At 36.5% G+C, this 25,524-nt stretch overlaps 2 protein-coding genes across 2 annotated transcripts; both read left to right on the top strand.

The window, feature by feature from the left end:
- Positions 1 to 6,520: 6,520 nt before the first annotated feature.
- LOC128556702 (uncharacterized) lies at positions 6,521 to 10,047 on the top strand. The gene is made up of 4 exons (XM_053542340.1): positions 6,521 to 6,632; positions 8,619 to 8,860; positions 9,367 to 9,678; positions 9,763 to 10,047. The coding sequence occupies exons 1-4, from the start codon at positions 6,521 to 6,523 to the stop codon at positions 10,045 to 10,047; spliced, it is 951 nt and encodes a 316-aa protein (XP_053398315.1).
- Positions 10,048 to 15,865: 5,818 nt separating this feature from the next.
- On the top strand, positions 15,866 to 23,776 carry LOC128556534 (leukocyte cysteine proteinase inhibitor 1-like). The gene is made up of 5 exons (XM_053541972.1): positions 15,866 to 16,012; positions 19,194 to 19,294; positions 20,361 to 20,465; positions 21,914 to 21,981; positions 23,221 to 23,776. Exons 2-5 carry the CDS (start codon positions 19,223 to 19,225, stop codon positions 23,279 to 23,281), a joined length of 306 nt encoding a protein of 101 aa, XP_053397947.1. The 5' UTR covers positions 15,866 to 16,012; positions 19,194 to 19,222; the 3' UTR covers positions 23,282 to 23,776.
- The last annotated feature ends 1,748 nt before the right edge of the window (positions 23,777 to 25,524 follow it).

Below are 25,524 nucleotides of genomic sequence, written 5' to 3'. Positions count from 1 at the left end.
GAGACGACATCATCCCATCATCAGAGTGCCCCATACAGGCTTCCGTATGATACCCCTTTCCTAATGAGTCCACCGTTTGTTTCATCTTAAGAAAACTGACCTAAATTATGGCAAGCAAACACAATCTTACCTTTTCTTGTTGTTTTCTAAAACATGCGTGTATATAGGGTTTTGATTATAGTATTAGTTGATATTCTATTCTGTAACTAATACTTCCGTTAAAAATTAAGTACTACCAAATTTTTATGACATGTGTTTTGTGTTTGTTTTTACTATATTTTAAACATTCTGACTTTTCTTAGTCTTTTTCTGTATGAATATGTTTGTACTTTGTATTTTATATAAGTCGAGGATCATGATTATGTCCTTGGCCAATTATGTTATTCTATTCAATAATGTCATTATAAATATGACCGATTTAAATTCAGACACCTTATATTCTGATAGCCGAACAAGGAGTTAAAAGTTTTTCCTCATTAGACATTGAAGATATCGTCTTACTAACGTTAAAGTACACTTGTACGCTTTTGTTGTGTACCAATGTACTTGAGTTACAAACTTTTTTGAGTTTACTTTTATTATATTAGGTTTGCCTTTTCTGATTAATAACGTTTACGTTTTGGTCGTCTAACAAAAATATTTTTATTTACAACCGTTCTCACTTATCGGTGAAAACATTGTCACAATGATTGTGCAATTAACAACCGATAGAGCTTTAATTAAATTTGCTCTGATTCCAAGAGTGTGTCAGGATGAGATCAAAGAACACATGTCAGATGAGTGTTTGTGCATCTTTTTCTTGTTTCATAATTATTGAAGTTCTCCTTGCTGTTAGATATAAATTATATTTGCAGCCATGTAAGATATTAAGATCTGGGTTTAAAGAAGCACATACAGGACGACATTTTAGCTAAATATTAAGTGAAGACAAAGAGATTCTCTTCTTTGCATTATTTTAACATATGCGGACCGGGTAGCACATTCGCTATTTTAGGATACCTTAAATTCATTTTATGATGCCAATTCATTTATGGATATCACAAATTAATTTAGACATCATTAGTTTTTTTTTGTATCGTTAAAATCATATAAAGATATCAATAAAATGATTCAAATATGTATATAATTTATAATTCGATTATTTGATATCTTAAAATAAGTTTAATTTTATGGTGTCATGAATTTGATTTAAATTAAATAAGTGATATATTTATATCAATTTTTATATTAATAAAATCAGCTATTAATTATTCCTTCTCTTGAGAAGGAATATTATAGTTCAATAAGTCACACTTGACTGAGCTACTGATACCGAAAGCTGTTGTCATTACAAGCTGGCCAATAAAACTCCGTGACCTTAGAAATAACCTCTGACGTTAGACTATTCTTTCCTAATTGAGGCGACTCTCTGACTGAACGCGTTCCGTGGATTACATATTACTAAACCCGAGGATGTTATTTCCTCTATTCTTGAGGAACATAACATACATTCAGTCGACCAGATAGACATTTATCAGCAAATTTAAATGTAAACAACTAAATATTATCGTTACCTTGAAATGCATAGTTAATATATGAAAACAAACCCCATTGCGACCCTCTAATTATGCGCAACAAATTCACGCATCGAATCGTAAATGATTAACCGGGTCAGTGTCTTATTGCCGTATTTACTCTACTGAAAGTGGTAACAGATTTAATTTGTTGTTGGATTTAACAATTTATGTTAAATAACTAGCGTAAATACTTACTTGAAATTTTTGGCAGTATAAAACAGACATTGCAACCAAAATTTTACAAGATGATCATTTTATATTTATATAGATATGCCCTAGAAGGAACTTTTGCTATGCTTTAACTTGTAATACAAGATTCTTGCATAAAATCTACTTTTTTTTACTGGATCTGGGCATGTATTAACGTATATTAACAATGAAATCTGGTACTGTTAATATTTTTATTTTTAAAATGTTGTGTCAGGGCAGAATATTTATTCTTGCGCGGGTAGATGGATCTCCTGTAAGCACATGGGCGACTCGCTTACTCCCCCTGTTTAGTCTCTTTCGTATTGGGCTCCAGGAAAAGATTTGTGCGCTTGTTTGTTTTAAGGAATGACACCAACGACTTTGGAAAGTATGAACTGGTATGCTTTTATCACGGAAGCAGGCCAACATATATACGTACTCAAAATAACTCGTATGGAAAATTATTATTCTTAAAACTGTATTCCTGTTTATGCTTACTGTGATGTTTGTAATAACGAGAACTAAAAACCTTGAAATGATTTTGGTAGTGTTGTTGACTTTTGCGCCCCAGTTGTGGATCTTTAAAACATGTTGACCGTTTCCAAGAACAACAGAAAGGTAATTAAAAATTGTACCGGAATCGTAAGGTCATCACCTACGCCTTTAGTCTTCTTGTCATGTTTCTATGCACGAATAGCTACAGAACACGTATGTTTTGTGTATAAACGTCTGCAGAAGCCCTGCGGATATGTTGGTGACCTGGACCTTTGGTCTCGATCACCAACAATCCCTCGGGTTTTTGCAGACGTTAATACAAAAAAAAACGTGTATTATCCCTATACTAAGGTATCATGAAATCACCAAATTGTTACATATCATTTAATGCTTTAATGATATCATACAAAGTTTCGGATATCAAAAACGAATTTAGGATATGATTGAATCGAGTTTAGGACATAAAAGCGCATTTAAAAAAAAACAGTATTCAACAATACTTTTAAGTCAGCATTTTAGACCGGAACTTTTTTCAAGATGAGCTATTAGTATAGGTGTATAGTCCGTCGTCCTGCGTCAACAGTTTTACTAAAGCATTTTCTCCTCTGAAACTACTGGTCAGAACTACACCAAACTTTGTAAGTAGCATCGTGGTATGGACTTCTATCATTTCTTTTATGTTTTACCATAATGATTTATCTTGGTCCCGTTGAGGAGCCGCCAGAGCTAAACATAGAAACACCTTTACACGACTTCGTTTCATACCTTGCTTGATGGATCTTCATCAAACTTGGTCTGTAGCATCATTATATAAAATGTAACGTCAGGTCCTCTCCAAATTTTTTCAAGTTGTGATACTTGGCCCCTTTTAGGGGCCGCTTTTAAATTAGCTAAATATAGATATGCCTATAAACGACTTCTTCTCATATATCGCCAGATGGATCTTCATCAAACTTAGTCTGTAGCATCATTATAAGGTCACTCTTTCAATTTTATTCAAATGGGGGTAGTCGGTCCCTTTTAGGAGTCACTGTTGCTAAAAATATAGATATCATTAATCAACTCGTTTTCATGTACCACTTGATAGATCTTCATCAACTTTGATCTCTAGCATTATTATGAGGTCTTCTAATTACTGTTTTCAAATGGGGACGATTGGCCCCTTTAAGGGGCCATAAGACTTAAATATAGAAATAAATTTAAACGACTTCTTTTCATGAACCGATGGATGGATCTTCATTATTGTCTGTAGCATCAGTATAAGGTCCGTTCCCAAAGTTGTTCAAATGGAGGCACTTGCCCCCTTTAGGGACAGCTAAAGCTAAAAATAGAAATGCATTTAAATGACTTGTTTTCATGAACCGCTTGATAGATCTTGTAGCATCATTATAAGGTCATCTACCAACTTGATTCGGTTGGGGTGGGGTGCACATGGTCCCTTTTAGGGGCTGCGAGAGCTAAAACTATAGAACATCCCTTTAGACGACATCTTTTTATGAACCGCTAGATACATCTTTATCAAACTTGGTTTGTAGCATCATTATAAGGTCCTCTTCCGGAGGTGATTGGCCCCTTTCAGGACCGCTTGAGCTAAAATTAGAAATGCATTTAAATGACTTTTTCTCAAGAACCGCTTCATCAAACTTGATTTGTAGCATTATTGTCAAGTCCTCAATCAAGTTGGTGCAACTGGGGATACTTGGCCCCTTTAAAGGGCTGCTACAGCTTAAAATAGCAATACCTATAAACGACTTCTCATGAACTGCTTGATGGATCTTCATCAAACCTGGTTTGTAGCATCAACATAAGGTATCCTGCCAATTATATTCAAATTTGGACACTTGGTCCCATGTAGGGCCACTAGAGTTTAAAATAGAAATACCGTTATAGTTAAAAAAAAAAAAAAAAAAAAAAATATCGTTGTAAGGTCCTCTCCCAACTTTGTTCAAATATTTCACAGCAAAATATAGATAAAAAAATTTAACTAAAAGGATGTCCAACAAACTTGGTCAAAAGATAGGTCAGAAGGTCAAGGACCTCCTCAGTTTAGCGACTTATGCCCATTTGTGTCTCTTGTTTAAACTTAACTTATTTCATGATTATGCTAACGTGGTGATTTCAAGGAGAAATCTTAACCTACTGAAGGCTTTGAGGTCAGTAGGTCAAAGGTCAAGGTCACAGTGACCCGGAACAGTTAACAGTTTCCGGACGATAAGTTGAGAACGCCTAGGCCTAGGATCACGAAACTTGATAGGGAGGTTGAGCATGAACAGCAGATGACCCCTAATGATTTTGAGATCAGTAGGTCAAAGGTCAACAATGTCACAGTAACCCAGAAAAGTTAAATCTTTTCCGGATGATAACTTGAGAAACGCGTGGTCTAGGATAATGAAACCTGATTGGATGGTTGTTTATGTCCAGCAACGGAATGTTGTGCTGATTCTCCTTTTTATGTTCTATAAGATTCTTTAATTACTCAACATCACTTTCATTTTCAGAATATTGGCTAGGAGGGTGTTCTCTTTGTTTCTTTGAAAGTGTCTACTAGGGATTAAGCAGCTCTTTTACCAGTCTGAGATTGATTGTGCATTTTATCATCCGCATCTTCCATATGAGCTACGGCTTGGTATCTGTTTGAGATTGGCGTACTTATGTTTGCACTGGCTTGTGCTGTATATCTTGGTATGGGGTTTTGGTACTGTCTATTATTCCAATTTGCAGATTTTCCATAGTACACCTTTCTATGGCTAAATTCTTTTTGTTTAGCTTGTTGTGTGGAACTTCTTCAGTTGTAATGTGCACCCTCATTTCTGTCAGTATTTTCTGGGACTGGATCTTTGTCTGGTATATACCTTAAAGTTTCATTTTCTATAAACAATTTGTCTCTTACCAGTTTTACCTTTTGGCCATCTTCTTTAGCGCCTTTCAGTTTAGGGTATAACAACTTTCTGCGGTTTTCGATTTTCTTTGACAATTGTTCTCTTACACCAAAATCTATTCCTTTTAGAGTCTCTGGAGCTGTATATTTAATGAGATCTATCTTAATCATCATTAAAGTTTGCAATGATTGAGCGCGACCGTCTTCTCCTTCCAAGTTTATGTACTCTTTAGCATTTTATTGTTTGCTTTATGTTCATATTATTATTAATAAAGTCATGTAATGTTTGTTCAGTATTTTCATGTTGTCCTTGTAATTCAACTTCTTTTATATTTAGAATATTAGGTTTTCTTGCAAGTTTCTACACTGCAGATCTAAAATTGTTTCATGTTACTCATATTGAAATTCTTTGAGCTCCTGCATGTTTGTTTCAAGTTTATTCATCTGTTTCTGTAAGGCCTCTACGGTATTTTATTTTTTATTTGTTCAAAAGATGCATTTTCATACAAATCACTTATAACTTCTATGCTATCTTGGTAATCGCTTATTTGTTTTCCATAAGTTTTCACATGTTCACCAAGCTTACTAACTTCTTGGTCAACCCTTACCACAGAATTTTTGATGGCATTTGTATCTTGCACCTGACTTTCTATAACATTTATTTTTCCATTCTGTGCTCTAATTATATCTTCGAAACTCTGCCACTGATCCCCTGACTCTGTAACTGAGCTGTCTAACCCTTGCGAAATGTGAACCAAAGGGGGGCATGTCATTTGGGCTTGTCGTTGGACAGGTATTTGTGTCTGTGTTTGTGAATAGTTCAAATTACTCATGTTAGCGCTCTACTGGTGTTATTCATATTATAAATGTGACCTACTGTATTATTTGTCTGGTCAACATTCTGAATGCATTCTGGTCTACATGTGCCACTGTCATAGTTTCGGTTTCTGTTGTGCGTGGGGTGGGGACTGAATACAGAATCTGTCTAGCCTGTTTCAACTGCTCTATTGCAGTGCTTTAATCTACACTTTATCTGTTTAGTTCATTACCAGTTGCATTGTTTTCTATGGTCTCTTTCATTTTTACATCAGGGTTCTTATATCTATTTGATTGTTCTACCAATATCGCCTGAGTGGATGAGGTGGATGGGGTATTGCCGCTCTTTGATTTGTTAGCCTTTTTTCACGTTTATTTCTTTTCCTCATCTCATTTTGTGTTACATGGCTCAAATAATGTTACCGATTGTATATCTGTTAAGTCTTTAAACATCAGCTAACATCCTTCCTCAATTTTTAGAAGGTGATTTATCAAAATCACCTCCTCTATGTAACCGCGCAGAATTTAATCAGGAATAAACAGTATCATAACTATTTCGTATCTGTCCGCAGTAAAATGTAGTTCAATGCGGAATAATTTACCACCTATGACGTCATTATCGTTACAGACCGAAAAAATTGGCGCACTCTATCGCCACCACGTGGACTTGATCACAAACTTACAAATACTCACACCCAGTAAAAAATAATTTAACATACTTTGAATATATACCTATGGCGCAGTAATTTACTACGAATAACTATCGGCTACATGCCTTTACTTAACATCATTTTACTTTACAGGGGGTTTGAATGCATAACTGTATATATCACCAAATCGCAGTATCATATTGATTAACTATCAAAGCGCTGTTAGCGCTTGTGCCATTTTTGGAAAGGATTCTTTTCATATACGTACTAATATAAATCACCTTCCGTCAATACTGTACTATCAGTACTTTGATTTTATCTGTATTTGTTTATATGCAAGTAACCTTAACCCTTACCCTGCTAAATTTCTGTAATGAACTTGTCCATCTTTCAATTTGGACAGTGCCATTAACTGTTAAAAGGGATGCTTACGAAAAAGATACAGACAAAAGCGAACAGTGCAGATCTTGATCAGACTGCACGGATGTGCAGGCTTATCATGATCTACACTGGTCGCATTTTCACGGTAGTTGGTATTTCGCGACTGTATCTCCGCGAAATTCGCTTACTAGTAATTTTTTTGTTAATTCCTATTTTCGGTAATTGCTATCTGGGATACTTATCAAAGGTATGAATATTTGATACTGATAGTAGAAAACATTATCAAATATTTTGTTCTTTATTTCCTCCCTTTACGGCTCTAACTGTAAAAGTTCATTTGCAGTATTAAAACTGATCGTGTGATGCTTTTCTGCATGTATCTATGTAAGTATGCATATTTCATATTTAGACATTTGCTTTGTCCGATCTTTACATAAAATTAAAAGCCTTAGGGAGCTTTCAGATGCATAATTTTCAATTGTGTTTATTTAGTTTTGAATGTGATTCACAAATATGTTTGTCAGCCCGCTAAGCTCCGTAGGGAGAGCGCAGATATATGGATCACGGGGCCGTGGCGAGGCATATGTTCTCCGTGACGATTATGATAACTGACATTGTGTCGTGAGTCATTCCGTCCTCCACTTCTGCATCATGTGGAGAAGTTGACAGCTACTTGCGGAGAACAGGTAAATACTGGTATAGAATCGTGGCCGTGTGGGTAGCTTGCTCACTTTGAATCACTTGGCCCTCACCAATGTTGGTTCGAGTCTCGCTCAGGGTGTTGAATTCTTTATGTAGGGAAGCCATCCAGCTGGTTTATGGAAGGTCGATGGTTCTACCCAGGTGCCGGCCCATGATGAAATTATGCGCGGAGGGACACCTGGGGTCTTCCTCTTCCGCCAAAAGCTGAAAAGTAGCCAAATAACCTGTAACTGTGTCGGTGTGACGTTAACTCCAACAAAAACAAAGCAAAACAAAACAGAATCAAGGAACAGTGGTTAAGTTAACTGCCCGCCGTTATATGAAGAAAATATTATTGGAAAATGACGCTAAAACCAAAACATACAAACGAATAGTTTTAGCTACTGTGATGTCTAATATAGTTTATTACAATATGCATAAAAGTTGGAAACATGCAACAACTGCAAATGCAATGGACGAATGAAGAGGCTTGGAATTATTAAAAAGCATACAATGTATAATACATGTAGTTAGTCCTTCACAATTCGTTAAGACGAATATTTTTCCAGCTTAGTTGTTCGATAGAAAGACAATTAAAATATCAATATGAAGTTGGCAGTAGCAGTAGCAGCAGTAGCACAAACGTTAAGTTGGCAGTAGCAGTAGCAGCAGTAGATGTAGCAGTAGTAGCAGTTCCAGTAGCAGTAGCAACAGTAGTAGCAGTAGCAGTAGAAGTAGCACAATTAGTAGCAGAAACAGTAGTACTAGAAGCAGTAGCAGCAGTAGCAGTAGTAGCAGTACCACTACCAGCAGCATAAGTAGAAGCAATAAAAGTAGCAGCAGTAGAAGCAGTAAAAGTAGCAGCAGTAGCTGCAGTGGCAAAAACGTGAAATAGACAGTAGCAGTAGCAGCAGTAGAAATAGCAGGAGCAGTAGTAGCAGCAGCTATAGTAAAAACGTGAAAATCGAGTAGCAGTAGCGTCATTAGCAATAGAAGTAATAGCAGTATCAGTAGCAGCGGTAGCAGCAGAACGAGTAGAAGTAACAGACGCAGCTATAGCAGTAGAAGTAGCAGTAGCAGCAGTAGACGTACCAATAGCAGTAGTAGCAGAAGCAGAGGTAGCAATAGCAGTAGTACAAGTAGAAGCAGTAGCAGTTGTAGTAGTAACAGTATTAGCACAGGTACCAGTAGCAGCAGTAACAGTAACAGATGCAGTATTCATAGTAGTAGTAGTGGCATCAGTAGCAGTTATAGCAGTATCATGGCAGCAATAACAGAAGCAAATGTAGCATTTACAGTAGCAGCAATAGCAGTTGCAGCAGTAGCAGTAGTCATAGTAGTAGTAGTGGCAGCAGTAGCACAAATAGCAGTAGTAGCAGTAGCATGGAGCAGCAGTAGCAGTAACAGCAGTAGAATTAGCAGCAGAAGCAGGGGCAGCAGTATCAGCTGCACAGGCGATAGTAGCAGCTGTAGCAGCAGCAGTATAGTAGTAGCAGTAACAACAGTACCAGAAGCAATAAAGCAGTCACAGTATAAGCAGTAGCAACAGTTGCAGAAATAGCAGCAGAAGTAGCAGTAGCAATGGTAGCTATATCAACAATGGCAGTAGTAGCACACGCTGTAGCAGCAGTAGCAGTAGCTGTAGTAGTTAAAAGTAAAATTGGAAGTAACAGTAGCAGCAGTAGCAGTTACAGTAGCATAAACATGAAATTGGCAGTAGCAGAAATGTGAAATCGGCAGTAGCAGTAGCAACACTAAAAGTAGCGGTAGTAGCCGAGACAGAAAAGCAGTAGTAGCAGTAGCAGCAGCAGCAGTCGTAGTTGAAGTAGTTCTTTTACCAGTAGCAGCAGTTATGGAAGCAGCAGTAGCAGTAAAAGTAGCAGTAGCAATAGGAGCCGTAGCAGTAACAATAGTATTAGTTGCAGTAGCAGAAGCAGAAGTACTTGTACCAGAAGCAGCAGTTACAGTAGCAGTAGTGACAAAACTTCTAGCAGCAGTAGCAGTTGCACTATCAACATTATCAGTAGCAGCAGTAACAGTAGCAGTTGTAGCAGTAGCTGTAGCACTAGCAGTAGTAGTAGTAGTAGTAGCAGTAGCATTACTAGCAGTAGCACAGGCAGCAATAACAGAAACACAAGAAGCAGTAGCAGCAGTAGCCGTAGCAGCAGTAGCAGAGGCAGCAATAACAATAGCACAAGTAGCAGTAGCAGAAGTTGCAGCAGTAGCAGCTTCAGTAGTAGCAGTAGCATCAGGCAGCAGCAGCAGTTATAGCAGCTGCCGTAGCAGTTATTGCAGCAGTGGCAGCTTCCATAGTAGCAGTAGCAGTAGCTCTAGTAGCAAAGAGATAAAATTAGCAGAAGAAGCAGCAGTCGCTGTACAAATATCATGGAACTGGCAGTAGAAATAGCGGCACTATCAGTAGCAAAATGCGTTACTGTTACTTCTGCATCTGATACTGTCAGTTTCACATTTTGCTTCTGCTACTGCTACTGCTACTACTGCTACTTCTAGTTTCACATTTTCTAATTTTGCTTCTGCTACTGTACATTTTAGGTTTATGCTACTGCTACTGCTGCTATTGTTACTGCCCGTTTAACGATTTTGCTACTGCTTCCGCTGCTACTGCTGCGTCCCAATTTCACCTTTTTACTACTGCTGCTGCTGTTGCTGCTACTGCTATACTCAAATTCCCGTTTGTGCTACTGTTACTGCTATCGCTGCTGCTCCTCTCACGTTTCTGCTACTGTTACTTCTACTGCCATTTCACGGTTTTGCTAATGGTACTGCTGCTACTGTTGCTGCAAATTTCACGTTCCCGCTTCTGTGACTGCTTCTGCTCATTTCACGATTTTGCTTCTGCTACTGCTACTCCTACTATTAATTTCTAGTTTCTGCTACTGCTACTTTTACTGCTGCTACTGCTGCGATTACTATTGTTTCCATTGCTACTGCCAATTTTACGTTTATCCTACTGCTACTGCTGTTACTGCTGCCTGCTTCTCCTGATTCAACAGCTGCTTCTACTACTATTGGTACTGCTACAGTTACTACTGGTACTGCTACTACTGCTGCTTCTGTTATATACTACTGAAGCTGCTACTTGTGCAAATACTGCTACAGCTGCTACTACTTCTGCTGTTTCTGCTACAGATACTGCAACTACCACTGCTGCTACTAGTGCACCTGCTACAGCTTCTGCTACTACTACTACTGCTACTGCTACTTCTTCTGTCAATTTCACATTTTTGCTAAGGTCACTGCTGTCGCTGCAGATGCCAATTTCACGTTTGTCGCTACTGCTACTGCTACTGCTCCTGTTGCTACTGCCTATTTCACTTTTTGCTCCTGCTGCTGGTGCTATCGCTACTGTCAATTTCGTATTTGTGATTCTGCTACTGGGCTATTGATTCTACTACTGATGCTGCTATTACTACCTCTGCTACTACTACAGCCCGTCGTTTACATGACTGAAAGATTGTTGAAAAAGACGTTAAACCCGATCACACGCACACGCGCGCACACACACACACACACTACAGCCGATTTCAGTGTTTTGCTACTGCTACTGCTACTGCCAATTTCACGTGTTTGCTACAGCTACTTCCAAGTTTTAAGTTTCTGCTACTGCTGCTGCTGCTACTTCTACTGCTACTTGAACTTCTATTGCTACCCCTGCTACTGTTGCTACTACTACTACTACTACTGATAATGATACTGCCAGTTTCATGTTTCTACTAGGGCTACTGATGCCACTGATACTGACAATTTCAAATATTTGTTGCTGCTAATATAATGCTACAGCCAATCTCTCTTTTTGCTACTGCTATCTTGCTACTGCTACGGCAAATTTCACATTTTTGCAACTGCTGCTGCTGCTACAGCTACTGCAAATTTCACATTTTGGCAACTGCTGCTGCTGCTACAGCTACTGTAAATTTCACATTTTTGCAACTGCTACTACTGCAATCAGTTTTTACGGAATAAGATAATTAAATATGGGTAGTTCTAGGCAGGTTATTTGAGTAACGTTATAATAAGAATTACATCAGGCTCGGCAGAAATGGACGGAATAAGTTCGGTAGAGTTCCCCCCCCCCCCCCCCCCCCCCCATCCAATATCAGCCTTGCCTGATAACATTGATACCAAGAGACAGTTGCCTGTTATTCTCGATTTGTCTATAGGTAAATAGAGCATTACTCACACGATTGCAATACATTGATATGCATTGCAATTGTTTCCATCTTTAAACTGGTATTAACGTTCTCTGGTGTGAATTTAAAAAAATATTTCACCGGTAAGGTATAAATGTTGTCTCCCAAAGTTATGCATTTCATTTGTGTTTGTTAATTTGTTAATTACTGCCCCCCCCCCCCCCCCCCCCCCCCCCACACACACACACACACGCTTTCCCCATCCCCGCCTCTCTTCACTTAAATGTGATAAAATATTAAATTAGGGTTTTTGAAAAAAACCCATCTTTTAAATACAAATATTAACATTTGAAAATTATAAAACTTCAGGTATTTTCAAACTATACATACCTCTTCATAAATTGTATAATTTATCTAATTGTGATTGACTGGCAATAAGTCTTGTGATAAGTGTACCAAGGCGGGGGACGTTGGTATCTATGTTACAATTTTGTGTTTACACTGGAAGTTCCGATTTACATTTAGCCATATGTTCTGAAATTTTCCTGCTCATGATTTTTTCTAAGGCAAAATAAGTTTTATGTTTTCAAAATAATGAATAATTTGTTCAAGTTGTTGAAAACTGATGACAAAACAGAGTCTGAGAAACTAAATGTTACCTAATTAACTCATGTATGGCGTCTTCAACATGATGCACTGTAATTTACAGGATTTTCGTTGAATAAACAGTCATTGCGTCCGTAGCAACGACAGTAAATGTAGCACATCTGTTGCGTCCGTAGCAACGACAGTAAATATAGCACATCTGCTGTCAATCCTTTGACAATTTAGTTAAATCAAGACAATGCTATAAGACTTTGTGAATGATACAAACATAGCTATTTGAATAATTGGCGTTATTATAAGTAGCTTACACTTTGACGCTAACGCTTTGACAAATCTATTTTCTAAAGAGAAAAAAAAATGCACAAAAATGTTGACGATTTTTCCGCAATACCATACTGTTTGTTAGTGGTAATATAATCGTTCTAAATCTACGGGTCTTCGCTTCGATTAGAAAATAGAATATAAGAGTACATTCTCATTTTTCATTGTTCGTAATAAAGCCGTTTTACCCCACAGTGAGGTAAAAGCCTTGAATGGTAAGAGTACTTGTGAAAATTAAAGTAACGTTAGCCTGGCATGATAACAAAATAGAAAAACTGCTGATAAAGCATAAAAATGCCGACGAATGTCTGACATTGTAATGATGATCTTTGTTAGTACAGAGTAATTTGATATGGATTCATTCATTTTCAAACAATGTATATATATAACCAGTCTTTCAAGCAAATAACAGAGATAGTGTAATTGTTGAGCGAAAGGAGCAGCCAAAAAATAATATGTCTAGACTACAAAATTAATATGAATTTGACACTACTGTAAGTCAGTGTATTATGACTTATGCTATACAAAGATAATACATGTAAATGATATATCTACATGCATTGCTAATACCACATGCACATGGGGTGACAGCGTTTGTTTTAATCCTTGAAATATAACGACAATCTCCACTAACACCCTCATGTCTTCTATCAAATCATCACGAAAATCATACGCCTCGCCCGGGAACCGAACTCGGGACCCAACTATCCGCCTCGCCCGGGAACCGAACTCGAGACCCAACTATCCGCCTCGCCCGGGAACCGAACTCGAGACCCAACTATCCGCCTCGCCCGGGAATCGAACTCGAGACCCAACTATCCGCCTCGCCCGGGAACCGAACTCGAGACCCAACTATCTGCCTCGCCCGGGAACCGAACTCGAGACCCAACTATTCGCAGATTTATGCTACTCCTAGATAGATAAGACAAAGCTGAAATAATAGTACAAATTTTGTACATGTTTTTAAAATTACTGAAAGTGATCATATATTTTGTTTTGTGGCCGTTATATGTTTACGCTTTGCCACGGAACGCGCATATATAAAAAGGTGTTTTAACAGCACGTGAGCGCGAGAATCTCTCTGTTAACACACGTTTTCTGTCCTGTTAAAACACCCCCAAAAGTGACAAGAACAGCAGTTTTATGCTAAATCGACGTTGCTCTCTACAGATCTTGAGCGGTCTTCTGCGCATGTCAGAAAGGGATTATCAACGGAGCGCACGGCAAAGATACGCAAACTATTGCATGTACGCACGCATTTAGTGTATAATATGTATAATGTACTGACTAAAGTACCATGGTTACAAAATATATACATTAAAGATACTTATCATTCAAATCACTTGTATCCGGTATATACCGGAGTCTTTAATTTATCACAGGCGCACAGGTCTCTTTTTTTTTTTCAGTGACAGTCAGTACCATTTGGCGTTCCGGAAGTCAGTGAGTGTGATCAAGTCTACTTACAATTAATGCATATCTATTATAGAACTGTTGTTAATTCAAAAAGACTGCAAGATAAAAAGAAACTTCACGATTGGTAAAGAAACGAAGGCCCTAGTGTGTAAACATTGTTAGATATGTAATTTTTGATAAATCAAGGGTCATATCTCTTGATCTATTGATTGGTTAGTACTAATCGTTCATATGACATTCATTGAAATTCCACTAGAAGCAGAGAAGAAAAAGTCTGAACAAACCGAAGCCTTACTCGGCCTTTAAGAAGATATAACTCCACAAAAAATAAATCAAATGAAAAAAGACTGCAAAATGTGCAAAAGTTACTTTTAAGTTAGTACTTAACAATTTGGTCCATATTTGATATCAACGACTTTACTGCTTCACGTGATGATACTATATATATATAGATGAGCTAGACAAATGTATTTCTGTTGATGAAGTTAAAAAAATATTGTCTTTGTGTTTACCCGAACTCTTGGCCAAAGGGAGTTATTATTCCGATTTATAAAAAGAAAGTGATAAAAATGTTCCTTCAAATTATACAGGTATTACTTTTGTGAATATATTCAACGACGAATCTAATAATGTATGCAACAATTCACAATATGGCTTCCGTAATGGTCGTTCTACGACTGATGCAATTTTCCTATTACACACAATAATTCTTACAAGAGCTGTCGGAGGACAGCAACGCTCGACTATTCATCATGCAGCCTTGTCAATTGAATGAATACAAAAGTTGCACAAAGGGGCATAATTTTGTAAAATGCAAAGTAGAGTAATTGAACCTTTGCTCTGCATGTCATATCATGACAGCGAACAAGTGTTTGAAGTTTCAATCCATTCCCATTAGTGGATTCTGAGATATCAGCTTACATACAAAAACCTAACCAAAAACTGCTACGTCGAAAAAAAGGGGCATAATTTAAAAAAACAAAACAAAGTAGAGTTATGGAACCAGTTTAGTGTATTTCAGATCATGACAATGAATAAGTGTGTGAAGTTTCAATCCATTCCCATTAGTGAGTACTGAGATACCAGCTTACATACAAAACCTTAACCAAAAATTTCTAAGTCGAAAAAGGGATATAATTTTGTGAAAAAGCAATATAAAGTTATGGAACCTGTGCTGTGTAAGTCAGTTTATCACAGTGAATAAGTGTGTGAAGTTTCAATCCATTCCCGTAAGTGAGTACTGAGATACTAGCTTACATACAAAACCTTAACCAAAAACTGCTAAGTCGAAAAAGGGATATAATTTTGTAAAAAACAGAGTTATAGAACCTGTGCAGTGTAAGTCAGTTTATCACAGTGAATAACTGTGTGAAGTTTCAATCCATTCCCACTAGTGGTTACTGAGATACCAGCTTACATACAAAACCTTAACCAAATCGGGACTCTGTGTAAATTTATTATTTATATGGAGAGGACTTCAATAAGCCTACTGGCTTCCAGTCCAATCCAGAATTTATGTATGTAAGTAATTATTTAAGATGTACATATTGGGAAATAAAATATGTTTAAACCAAAATCTTCCCTCTAAAATACTTTATGCAATAAAATAAGCCTAGTATAAACTTGAAATGAACGAATGTACGTGGGCACAAACTACGTGGGCACAAACGAGAAAAAGTAGATCAAGGACTTGTCATATGATCTTGTTTTCATGCACTTTTATTTCTTTATGGTGCGCTACGTAGTCAAGGCTGTTACCCGTCCGTTGCTAATGAACCGTAGACACGGCAATTATTTAAAGCAGTGCCCGAGACACCACTGCATGCATTTTCAAAGAAGGGAAACGAACGGTTAATTTCGATACATTGTATTGTAAGTTTACCTTTATTTTTGTGTTTTTGAATTGAATTTATATTTATGATGAAGAACTTTTACTATCTTGTCGTGAGTTATGGGAAAATTTTAAGATCTTTACTTTGAACTTTAATAATAACCATGTTACAACAGTTGTATTGTATTTGGCTAAACATGATACGTATGTGACGCAAGGTATGAACCAGAAATATTTGTTATAGAATTTTCTATTTTGTCAGTGAAGTTACTTGCATGACTGTTTTCATGATATATGCATTGTCTACAATAGCTGAAAAGTCAGGATATGTTTTTCAAGTCTTCAAGTTTATTCATATATATTCCACTGGACTTTAAGTCCATGGATGGTGGCAACATTTACATAGTATATTACGAACAGTGAAATATATATAAGTGGAGAAGGTATGACATATTACATTTTGACATAATAATACAATTACAATTCATATTATATATCAATTATTACAAAGGATGTATATCTAAATTGTCTGACAATATTTCTCACTGCTGAGAATATGGCTAATTACTCTATACCGTTACGAAACGTACGAGTGAGCAAAATAACTGAAACTTTACATGTATTTGCTAATATGCTGTTGTACAGAAATATAAAATAATCTAAGTGTCACATTTAATAAACTTCATTTGTGTCAAAAGGTAGATACTATGGTCTGTATAGATCCAAGACTCTAGACTCAAAATATATGTATCAATAGCTGCAATTTCTCTTTTATACACTACATAAAATAGTCATTATCTGAATGTATTAAAGGAATCTGAAATGATTTTGCATATCTTGACAATAGATAAATGGGTATGATCATAGCTTCATGTGTAAGACTTACCTCCAAAATATTATTTCGGCGTGATATTTGCAGAGAGTCAATGTCATACTACGGGTAAAGCTTTAGCACATACATTGAACAAGTTCTTGTGGAAATGTTATTTTTTTAAGTTTAAAAATACCGGGGAAAAGTGGTTAAAGATTTGCTAATGTCTTAATGCTCTATCTTTTGAAGCATATAAGAAATAATATTTCGGGATTTCTTCTCAGCCATATATCGCGACCTTTAATAGTTAATTTAATTAAATAAATATATATGATAAAATATTATGTATAGTAAGTTCATATGATATTTAATCAGGGATATCCCCGGATTAGTGTTCAACTCTATGACGTTCCTACAGTTTTGATAAACGATATTAGCGATTCCTAATTCTAGGAACAATACGTAACTGACCACTAAACACATTGTCAAATTAGGAAATGTAATTTCTACAAATTATAGTCCTTTAAATAGAGGTTACATTTGAGACGGCTCGTTATTCACGCATGCTTAACCTTTACCCTGCTACATTTCTAAAATGGACTTGTCCATCATTCATTTTGGGCAATACCATTTATTATTCGAAGGGGTGTTCACTGAAAATTACTGACTGAATAGCGAACAGTGCAGACCAAGATCAGCCTGCACGGATGTGCTGATCTTGGTCTGCACTGGTCGCAAAGGCAGAACAAGTTGCCGCCAGCAGGCTAAAGGTTAATCATTTACAATACCGAGACGTTCCTACTGTCTTGCCAGGTGAAAAATAGCATGTAGTTGTAATACATGAATAGTTTTTTACTAGTTTGAATTATTCAAGTTCTCAAAGAAATGTATCATGATTTCTTGGTGCATTTTAGTAACAAATATACACACGGAATTTTAACAAGTATTTTCTTTTGTCTTGATACTTTCGAAGCTGGCAGGAGGCCAGTGCCGGACAAACTACCTAGATGTTGTCATAATTTCTATCATCAAGGAATTGAGGTTAAGATTAAAAAAATTATACAACAGTAAAATATATCAATGTCCTCAGGACAGAAACTCAATGCTATGTTTTTGTTCATCAAGAAAGTAATCAAATTCAATTCCGGCTCGTCTCGACGGGTTGATATTACGATTGAAATTTAGTTTAAAAACAACGAAAAGAACTGAAAAAGAGGCTTTTTACCTTGTTTTTTTTTTTTTTTTTTTTTTTGTACGAGCAATTGTAAATGCAACTGCAAGCTGAGAATCAGTTATTGGCATACATAAACACAAAGTGACCACGGCCCATTTGGCCCGTAATCAGACCTAACTCAGATTGTATTCGTATAAACTATCATTCTAACACGTTTAACATTTTCTTTTATATATTATTAAACAAAGAAGGATTTTACCGTGTATTTGTCACGGTATAGGACTTAAATATTAAAATGGGGAGAAAATGTGTAGGCTGCCGGGTAGCTCAGTCGATAGAACATCGGAACGGTATTCCGAGGCCCCGGGTTCAAGTCCCGGTCTGGCTGCACATTTTCCTCACCCTGTGACAACTAGCGCCCAACGTGGGGCCGTGACGGCATTACACTGGTTAGTCTCCGACGCCTGTAATTGCTTATATATAAAGTATCCGCTGGAATTCGAGGACGAATTTCAAAATGGTGGGGAAATATGTAACGGTATAGGACTTGAATATTAAAACGGGGAGAAAATGTATAGGTGGCGGGTAGCTCAGTCGGTAGAGCATCGGAACGGTATTCTGAGGCCCCGGATTCGAGTCCCGGTCTGGCTGCACATTTTTCTCACCCTGTGACAATTGGCGCCCAACGTGGGGCCGTGACGGCATTACACTGGTTAGTCTCCGACGCCTGTAATTGCTTATATATAAAGTACCCGCACATTTTTCTCACCATGTGACATATTGTCTTGTCGATCACAGCCCTGCTACTTTGCAACTGAGTCTTGAGTGTTATATAATTTTCCAAACCAAGTCTAAAATATGTACACTAGCACTACACTTTTGTTTGATAATTGAACACGCACAATATTTGATGACTATGTTTAGATGACTTGCACTGTTGGTCTATAAACTAAGCGACATGTGTATTTTGCAACACAAGTGCATAACTAGCGCATATAGAACCATTCGCAAGTGTGGTACTTTATGATTTAACAAAACTAAGAAATATTAAGGTCACATGTAATAGTTCGTTGAGTTAGTCTGTTCCTTTTAATAAAAATCGTTGATCGCATGGTTAGGCAGTTAATTTTGGTGAAAATGGCCCTTTCAAGTGTGCAATAAGCTGTTTTATCCTGTGATTATAGTGAGTCACATAGACCACAGAATATAGAATTAATAATCCACGTTTATCTAACAGATCCGTTCACTGCAAGCATACACATAGACATGGATGTAAAAACTGGAGCTTGGACTGGAGAAGAGAACGCCACTCCTGAAGTACAAGAAATATGTGATAAGGTAGAACTGCTTAGACAAAGCTTTCTTGTACAGAAGTGCAAGATAATTACTACTTTTTAAAAAATACAGACTTGGACATTTCCATGCATGAGGCATTGGTAATTTTAAGATAATTTCCAGTATATAACAAAAGGTATACTCCATTTTCATTAACTGCCAGGTACCATAATCAGAATTTATTTTATGTTTTTCGGTGGTTTATCGAAATATAACGATGAATTATATCCTGATAAACTCACTGGCCACTCGGTGAAAATGATCAAATCTGATACCCGGATTAACGTCAAAAAGTTTACCGAGCGTACAGAAAGCCGGAAACAATATGACGATGACGTCGTTAAAATGACGTCATCTTTGCGATGCTTCCTGATAAAAATTTCCCGCAAATTTCGACATTTTATTGAAATAAACACAACAAAAGTAGAGTTTTAGACATAAAATAAACAGAAAAGTTGTTGGTATCGATGTAATATCACGGTAATTTCACTCGTGAACACCAAAAGTTGTTATTTTCACTCGTGGCTGCGCCACTCGTGAAAATATCACTTTTGGTGCCCACTCGGTGAAATTATAACGTGATATTACACCGAAACCAACAATTATCCTCTATATCTTTAGATTTATTTTGTTTGTTGGTTTTCAAGTTGTTGACAGGCATGTAAAAAGTTAAATCGTTACATTATATTCGTAAAAGAAAATTCAACAGTTTCAAAGCAACAGAGTATGTATCATATTAAGATTAATATAAATTTGAATTACACTCATCACTACTTTTTACATAGCGTCGCCCTTCATGTCATCCAGCTGGCTTACCGGAGAGTCTGTGGTTCTACCAAGGTGCCCGCTTGTGATGAAATAATGCACGGAGGGGCACATGGAGTCTTCCTCCATAATCAAAGCTGGAAAGTCGTCATATGAGCTATGATTGTGTTGGTACGACGTTAAACCCAACAAAATAAATAAATTCACATAGCCTAGTTTACGATATTGAATCACAAAAGACTGTTAAGATATGTGTGGCAATGTACAATCACAATTTTTGACATAATAATTTGTTATATCCAAGGTAAAAGACCAAGTAGGGAAGATGACTGGTGTAGACTCCTTTGAAATGTACAACGCTCTTAAGTACAGAAGTCAGATTGTTGCGGGAACGAATTATTGTGTAAAGGTAAGACTACAACTATGTGTTTATTAGCTCACCTGAGCAATGCTCATGGTGAGCTATTGTGATCATGCTGTGTCCATCGTGCGTCCGTCCGTCCTCAACAATTGTATTTAAAAGACATCTCCTCTAAAACCACTGAATGGATTTTGATGAAACTTGGCAGTGATGTTCCTTGGATAGTCCTCTACCAAAGTCGTTCAAACGGTTCCGCTTGGTTGCACATAGAGACCGCCAGACCTAAAAATAGAAAAATCTTCAAACGACATTTCCTCCTAAACCGATGATCTGATTTTGAAATAATTTCACACAAATGGTCCTTATGTCACCCCCGACCAATATTGTTCAAATTATACCGATCCGTCTAAAAACATGGCCGCCAGGGGGCGTGGTCACTTTTCCCTATATGTATATAGTAGAAATTAAAAAAAATATTCCTGTGTGAAACTGCTTGCCCGATTTTGAAATAATACTTTCCCCTATATGTATATAGTGGAAAATTTAAAAATCTTCTTTTGTGAAACTGCTGGCCCGATTTTAGAATAATTTTAGACAAATGATCCTTGTGTGACCCTCTACCAAGATTGTTCAAATTATACCGATTCGTCAAAAAAACATGGCCATCAGAGGGCGTGGTCTCTTTTCCCTGTATGTATATAGTGGAAACTTTAAAAATCTTCTTGTGTTAAACTGCTAGCCAGATTTTAAAATAATTTTACACAAATGGTTCTTGTGTGACCTCGAGATTTACAAATATTGTTCAAATTTTTCTGATTCGTAAAAAATGGCCGCCAGAGGGCGTGGTCACTTTTCATCAACAATTTCTTTAAACAATATTTCCTCCAAAACCACTGAATGGATTTTGATGAAACTTTACACAAATGATCTCTGGGTAGCCCTCTTTCAAAGTTTTTCAAATGGTTCCGGTTCGTCTTTTTGGTGAAATATAGGTTTTCAGCTATCTGACTTTTAAAAATCTGACGTCATATACTTACTATAGGCTTTAATTTGATATTTGGCATGTGATATTAGATTTGTAATTTCTGCCGTAATTGTTCAAATTATTGCCCTAGGTTCAAAAATGTGTGTGACATGTGTGTATATAATACAGACTAACTCTGTACCTATACAAACACACTTTAAGCCTTGTACACAGGTGAGCGCTTTAGGGTCAATGACCCTCTTGTTAAAATGTATAAAGGGCAAACACTAACGATTAGAGGTCACATACACCAGGGAATTGCAAATGCACGCAATTACCGAAAATTAGACTTTCGCGCCATTACTTGTACTATAAAAAGTAGATAATTTTCATTTATCATTCAAGTGAACTGTAATCTATTATGGTTATATTTAAGAATACAGATTAACTGAAAAAGGAGATAATGCTGTTAAATTCTGCATCGTTTTTCTATCGATTTTGACTGTAATTATTTGAAATTTCTCCTTGTCAGATCCAGATCAACTCTGCTGGGGATTGCGATCATGTGAAAATCTTCCAAGCTCTTCCAAGCAGCGGAGGGTATGTCTACATAGTTTATTGCATTAAACATCTATTTAAACTGAATTATTCTGGCTTCCATCCTATGACAACGCTTATGAAAGTTATGAATTCTTTCCATTCAAACTCATGACAAAAATTGTAAGCTGCACAATCTGTAGGTTGCGGGTTCAAACAATGCTCACCCGCAACGCCAGTGATCGAGAGTAAGTGCTACACGGTTCACTAATTCGAGTGCTTTGCTGTCTATTTATCACGGTTCAGAGTTCAGATGCGCAGGAGTAGAAATTATGCTGGGCTTCATTTATTCGAGTATTAAAGGCGTACGCTAGAATTCCCTGTATATGAGATTGGCGAAAATTTTCCCAATAACAGAATTTCTTTAAACTTTGGATATTGAAGGACAATCATCTAAGAAACAAAAAAATGCAATAAAAATCATAGGTCACCGGTATCGGAAAAGAGTTATCTGCCCTTGAAAAAGTCATTTTTGGGGGAAATGCCGTTTTCAAGGGCAGATAACTCTTTTTTGATACCGGTGACCTATGATTTTTATTGCATTTTTTTGTTTCTTAGATGATTGTCCTTCAATATCCAAAGTTTGAAGAAATTCTGTTATTGGGAAAATTTTCGCACCAATTTCTAGCATACGTCCTTAATGAACCGGACGTCATGTGGCAATTTGACGTCATAATTGACGTCATAATGCTCTCTTACCGGTCCACTTGTCAACCATCATTTATCGTAGAATATACAGACCTTGAACTTCCTCTTTGTTTAACTAGCAATCAAATCGAGCCATGTTATAATCTAAAATGAATTAGATTAGAGCACAAGTAAGTTTAGTCCATCGTGTTTAAGGAAATCATTTAGAGCCAGACCAAAACCTCAGTTTAGCGGCTTTTAACAAACATGTAAGACTAGCTGTATAAAACTTGGAACCGTTAAAGCGAGCATTGAACTAGGTCTGTATCTGAAGTGTAACGAATAACTAGATATATATAGACTCTATATGCACTTTACCCAGTGTAAAGGAGCGACATCTGTCTTGTGTTAATTAAAATAATTTTAAAGGAGGTTTAAACGGAAAGAAAGTAAAGTTTAATAAGTAAAATGTGTCGCATACTGTAAACAAAGTCTGTTTATTGATTACTATTTATCTATGTTTAAGAGTAAAATAACTTATGAATCTACTGTCACTGTACTTGATAAATTACGAAAATGTTGGGTTGAAAACTGTGAAATTGAATTTATTTGCAGGAAACTACAGGTTGAGGATGTACAAACCAAAAAAACGATTCCGGATCCAATACAGGTTTAATAGAAGAGAGACGGGATCGCGTAAACATGCAGATTGTAGAATACAGAAACAATTCTCACAATCATTTCACTTAACTATATAAACTAAATGCTTGAAATTTTCATTGGTTTCTGGTGCACAATTATACAACTTATTTATATGCAAAGAATATGATTTAAAAACTGAATTGACATTATTTCGTAATTTACAGTAGAAAGAGTGATACATTAGTGATTTTCATTAAAAGCATAATTATGACTGAAAAATTGGTAGATATGTTTATGTATAAATTATTCAATCTGCAAATTTTAATCTTCAGTTTTGGTGCTCCATTTGAATGTTGTATAATGCATATTCTGTAACAATAAGTTGATATATAAAACAATAGCCAGTGCATGGTTTACATTTATTTTTCAGTCTCAGAGTTGTCCTTTATTACACATTAAAAGTTTGTGTTTTGTTGTATTGATACTATATGCATATTATATCAGTCTAATAAAGCTGTTATGTGAGAAACGTTTTGATTTTAAATACCGAACAAATTAACATCGTTATAAAAGCTAACCAAGGTATGATCAACCTAATCCTATTGCAAATGTGGAGTAGACTAGCTGTTAATTATTCTTAACACTTACCCTGCTAAATTTCTATAATGAACTTGTTCATCTTTCAGTTTGGACAGTACCATTAACTGTTAAAAGGGGTGCTTACCAAAAAATATACTGACTGAATGGCGAACAGTGCAGATCATGATCTACACTGGTCACAAAGGTAGAATCAATCGTGCCTACTGGCAGCATGATAAGGGTTAAAATACTCATTTGGCTGAAATTTATTTCATAATGATATATCTTAATCATTGTTTTCCCAATTAAAACATGTTGTTGTTTTTTGCTGCCACTACAAAGAAAAGTGTTTGTTTAAAGTATTTAAAATCAGTTGATAAAGCTTTATACACATTTCTTGAGAAATATGGACACTAATCAGTTCCTGATATTTTGATAATATCATTTAAATTACTGCGGTATATTTTTTGCAAGTTATACATTCTTTTATGATGTCGTATATCAAGTAGTAAATGAAATGCAATTATGTTTCATTGTCTTGGGGGGAAAAGCGGATATATACATGACATGAAATTTTGAAAAGGCATCAAAAACCTATCCATAAAAGCAACATAGCCAACCTGCGCGCAAGCAAATCACGTGACGATGGTAAAATCATGTGATCATAAAATGGTGACACGCTCGTAACGACGCTGCCATAATCTACAGGCAAATTGACATTTATGCCACAACTCTTGAGAATATAAGTGCCTAGCAGTACAAACGAGAGTGCATATGCCACAACAAGTCCACTTACCCATAAGATTAGTTTCGATGCTGCTTCACATGCCATGAATATACTACCACTTTAGATTTCATACAGTTTGCCGGGTTATAGTGATGAATATAGCAAGTCTATCCCTCTGACCCATGACATTCCGTGCAAAGCATGGTTGTAAATTATCTAAATACATGTACACAATTAAACCAACTAGAGCTAATGCGGTCTCAATCAAATCGAGTCTGCAATATTTACTTGTTTTGTCCTCGTTGCTTCCGAGGGATCTATTTATCAGATTTTGTTAGGGCCTAAGATATTATGTTGTTATTAAGTCATTAAGTATATATCTATTTCAAGAATTTTACAAAAGCAGTTGATAATTTTAGGTTTTTATTTAATAAAACATCCTTACATCCTTTAAAGATGTTTCAGCAAATAACTTTTTATTTACACTACAGTATGTTCTTTGATTTTAATGCTCCCGAAGGTGGCCATATTAAAATCGCACTGTCCGTTCGTCCGATCGTAACGTTGGCAATTCTTGTCCGGGCTGTAATTCTGTCATTCATGAAGCAATTTTGAAATAGTTTGGCATAGATATTAACCTTTATGAGACGACGTTTCATGTGTCACACTCAGAGACCCCTATCTACAAATTCAAACTCACACTTAGAAGTGCAACATAAATAGGGTCTGTTTCGTGTCCGGATCGTAACTTTGCCATTCATCAAGAATTTTTAAAAGTACTTAGCATAAATGTTTATCAAAATGAGAACCCTAGCTCCAAGGTCAAGGTCAGACTTAGTGTTCAAATGTTAACAGGGTCATTTTTTGTGTCCGATCCATTTTCTGCCATCTATGGAGGGGTTTTGAAATATCTTGGCATAAATGGTAACCATAATCAGACAATGTGTCACGCGCAAGACCCAGATCCCTTG

The sequence above is a fragment of the Mercenaria mercenaria genome, chromosome 4 (assembly GCF_021730395.1).
Source record: "Mercenaria mercenaria strain notata chromosome 4, MADL_Memer_1, whole genome shotgun sequence".
In the NCBI taxonomy this organism is placed as follows: Eukaryota; Metazoa; Mollusca; class Bivalvia; order Venerida; family Veneridae; genus Mercenaria; species Mercenaria mercenaria.
Note: the sequence above shows the minus strand (reverse complement) of the source record. Positions and strands in the feature narration are given on the sequence as shown.

Coding starts and splice junctions, on each gene's coding strand:
- LOC128556702 (XM_053542340.1), top strand. CDS start 6,521: ATGCGGAATAATTTACCACCTATGACGTCATTATCGTTACAGACCGAA. Junction 6,633..8,618: donor CTTACAAATACTCACACCCA/GTAAAAAATAAT, acceptor AAAATCGAGTAG/CAGTAGCGTCATTAGCAATA. Junction 8,861..9,366: donor CAGTAACAGTAACAGATGCA/GTATTCATAGTA, acceptor AATTGGCAGTAG/CAGAAATGTGAAATCGGCAG.
- LOC128556534 (XM_053541972.1), top strand. CDS start 19,223: ATGGATGTAAAAACTGGAGCTTGGACTGGAGAAGAGAACGCCACTCCT. Junction 19,295..20,360: donor TACAAGAAATATGTGATAAG/GTAGAACTGCTT, acceptor GTTATATCCAAG/GTAAAAGACCAAGTAGGGAA. Junction 21,982..23,220: donor GCTCTTCCAAGCAGCGGAGG/GTATGTCTACAT, acceptor ATTTATTTGCAG/GAAACTACAGGTTGAGGATG.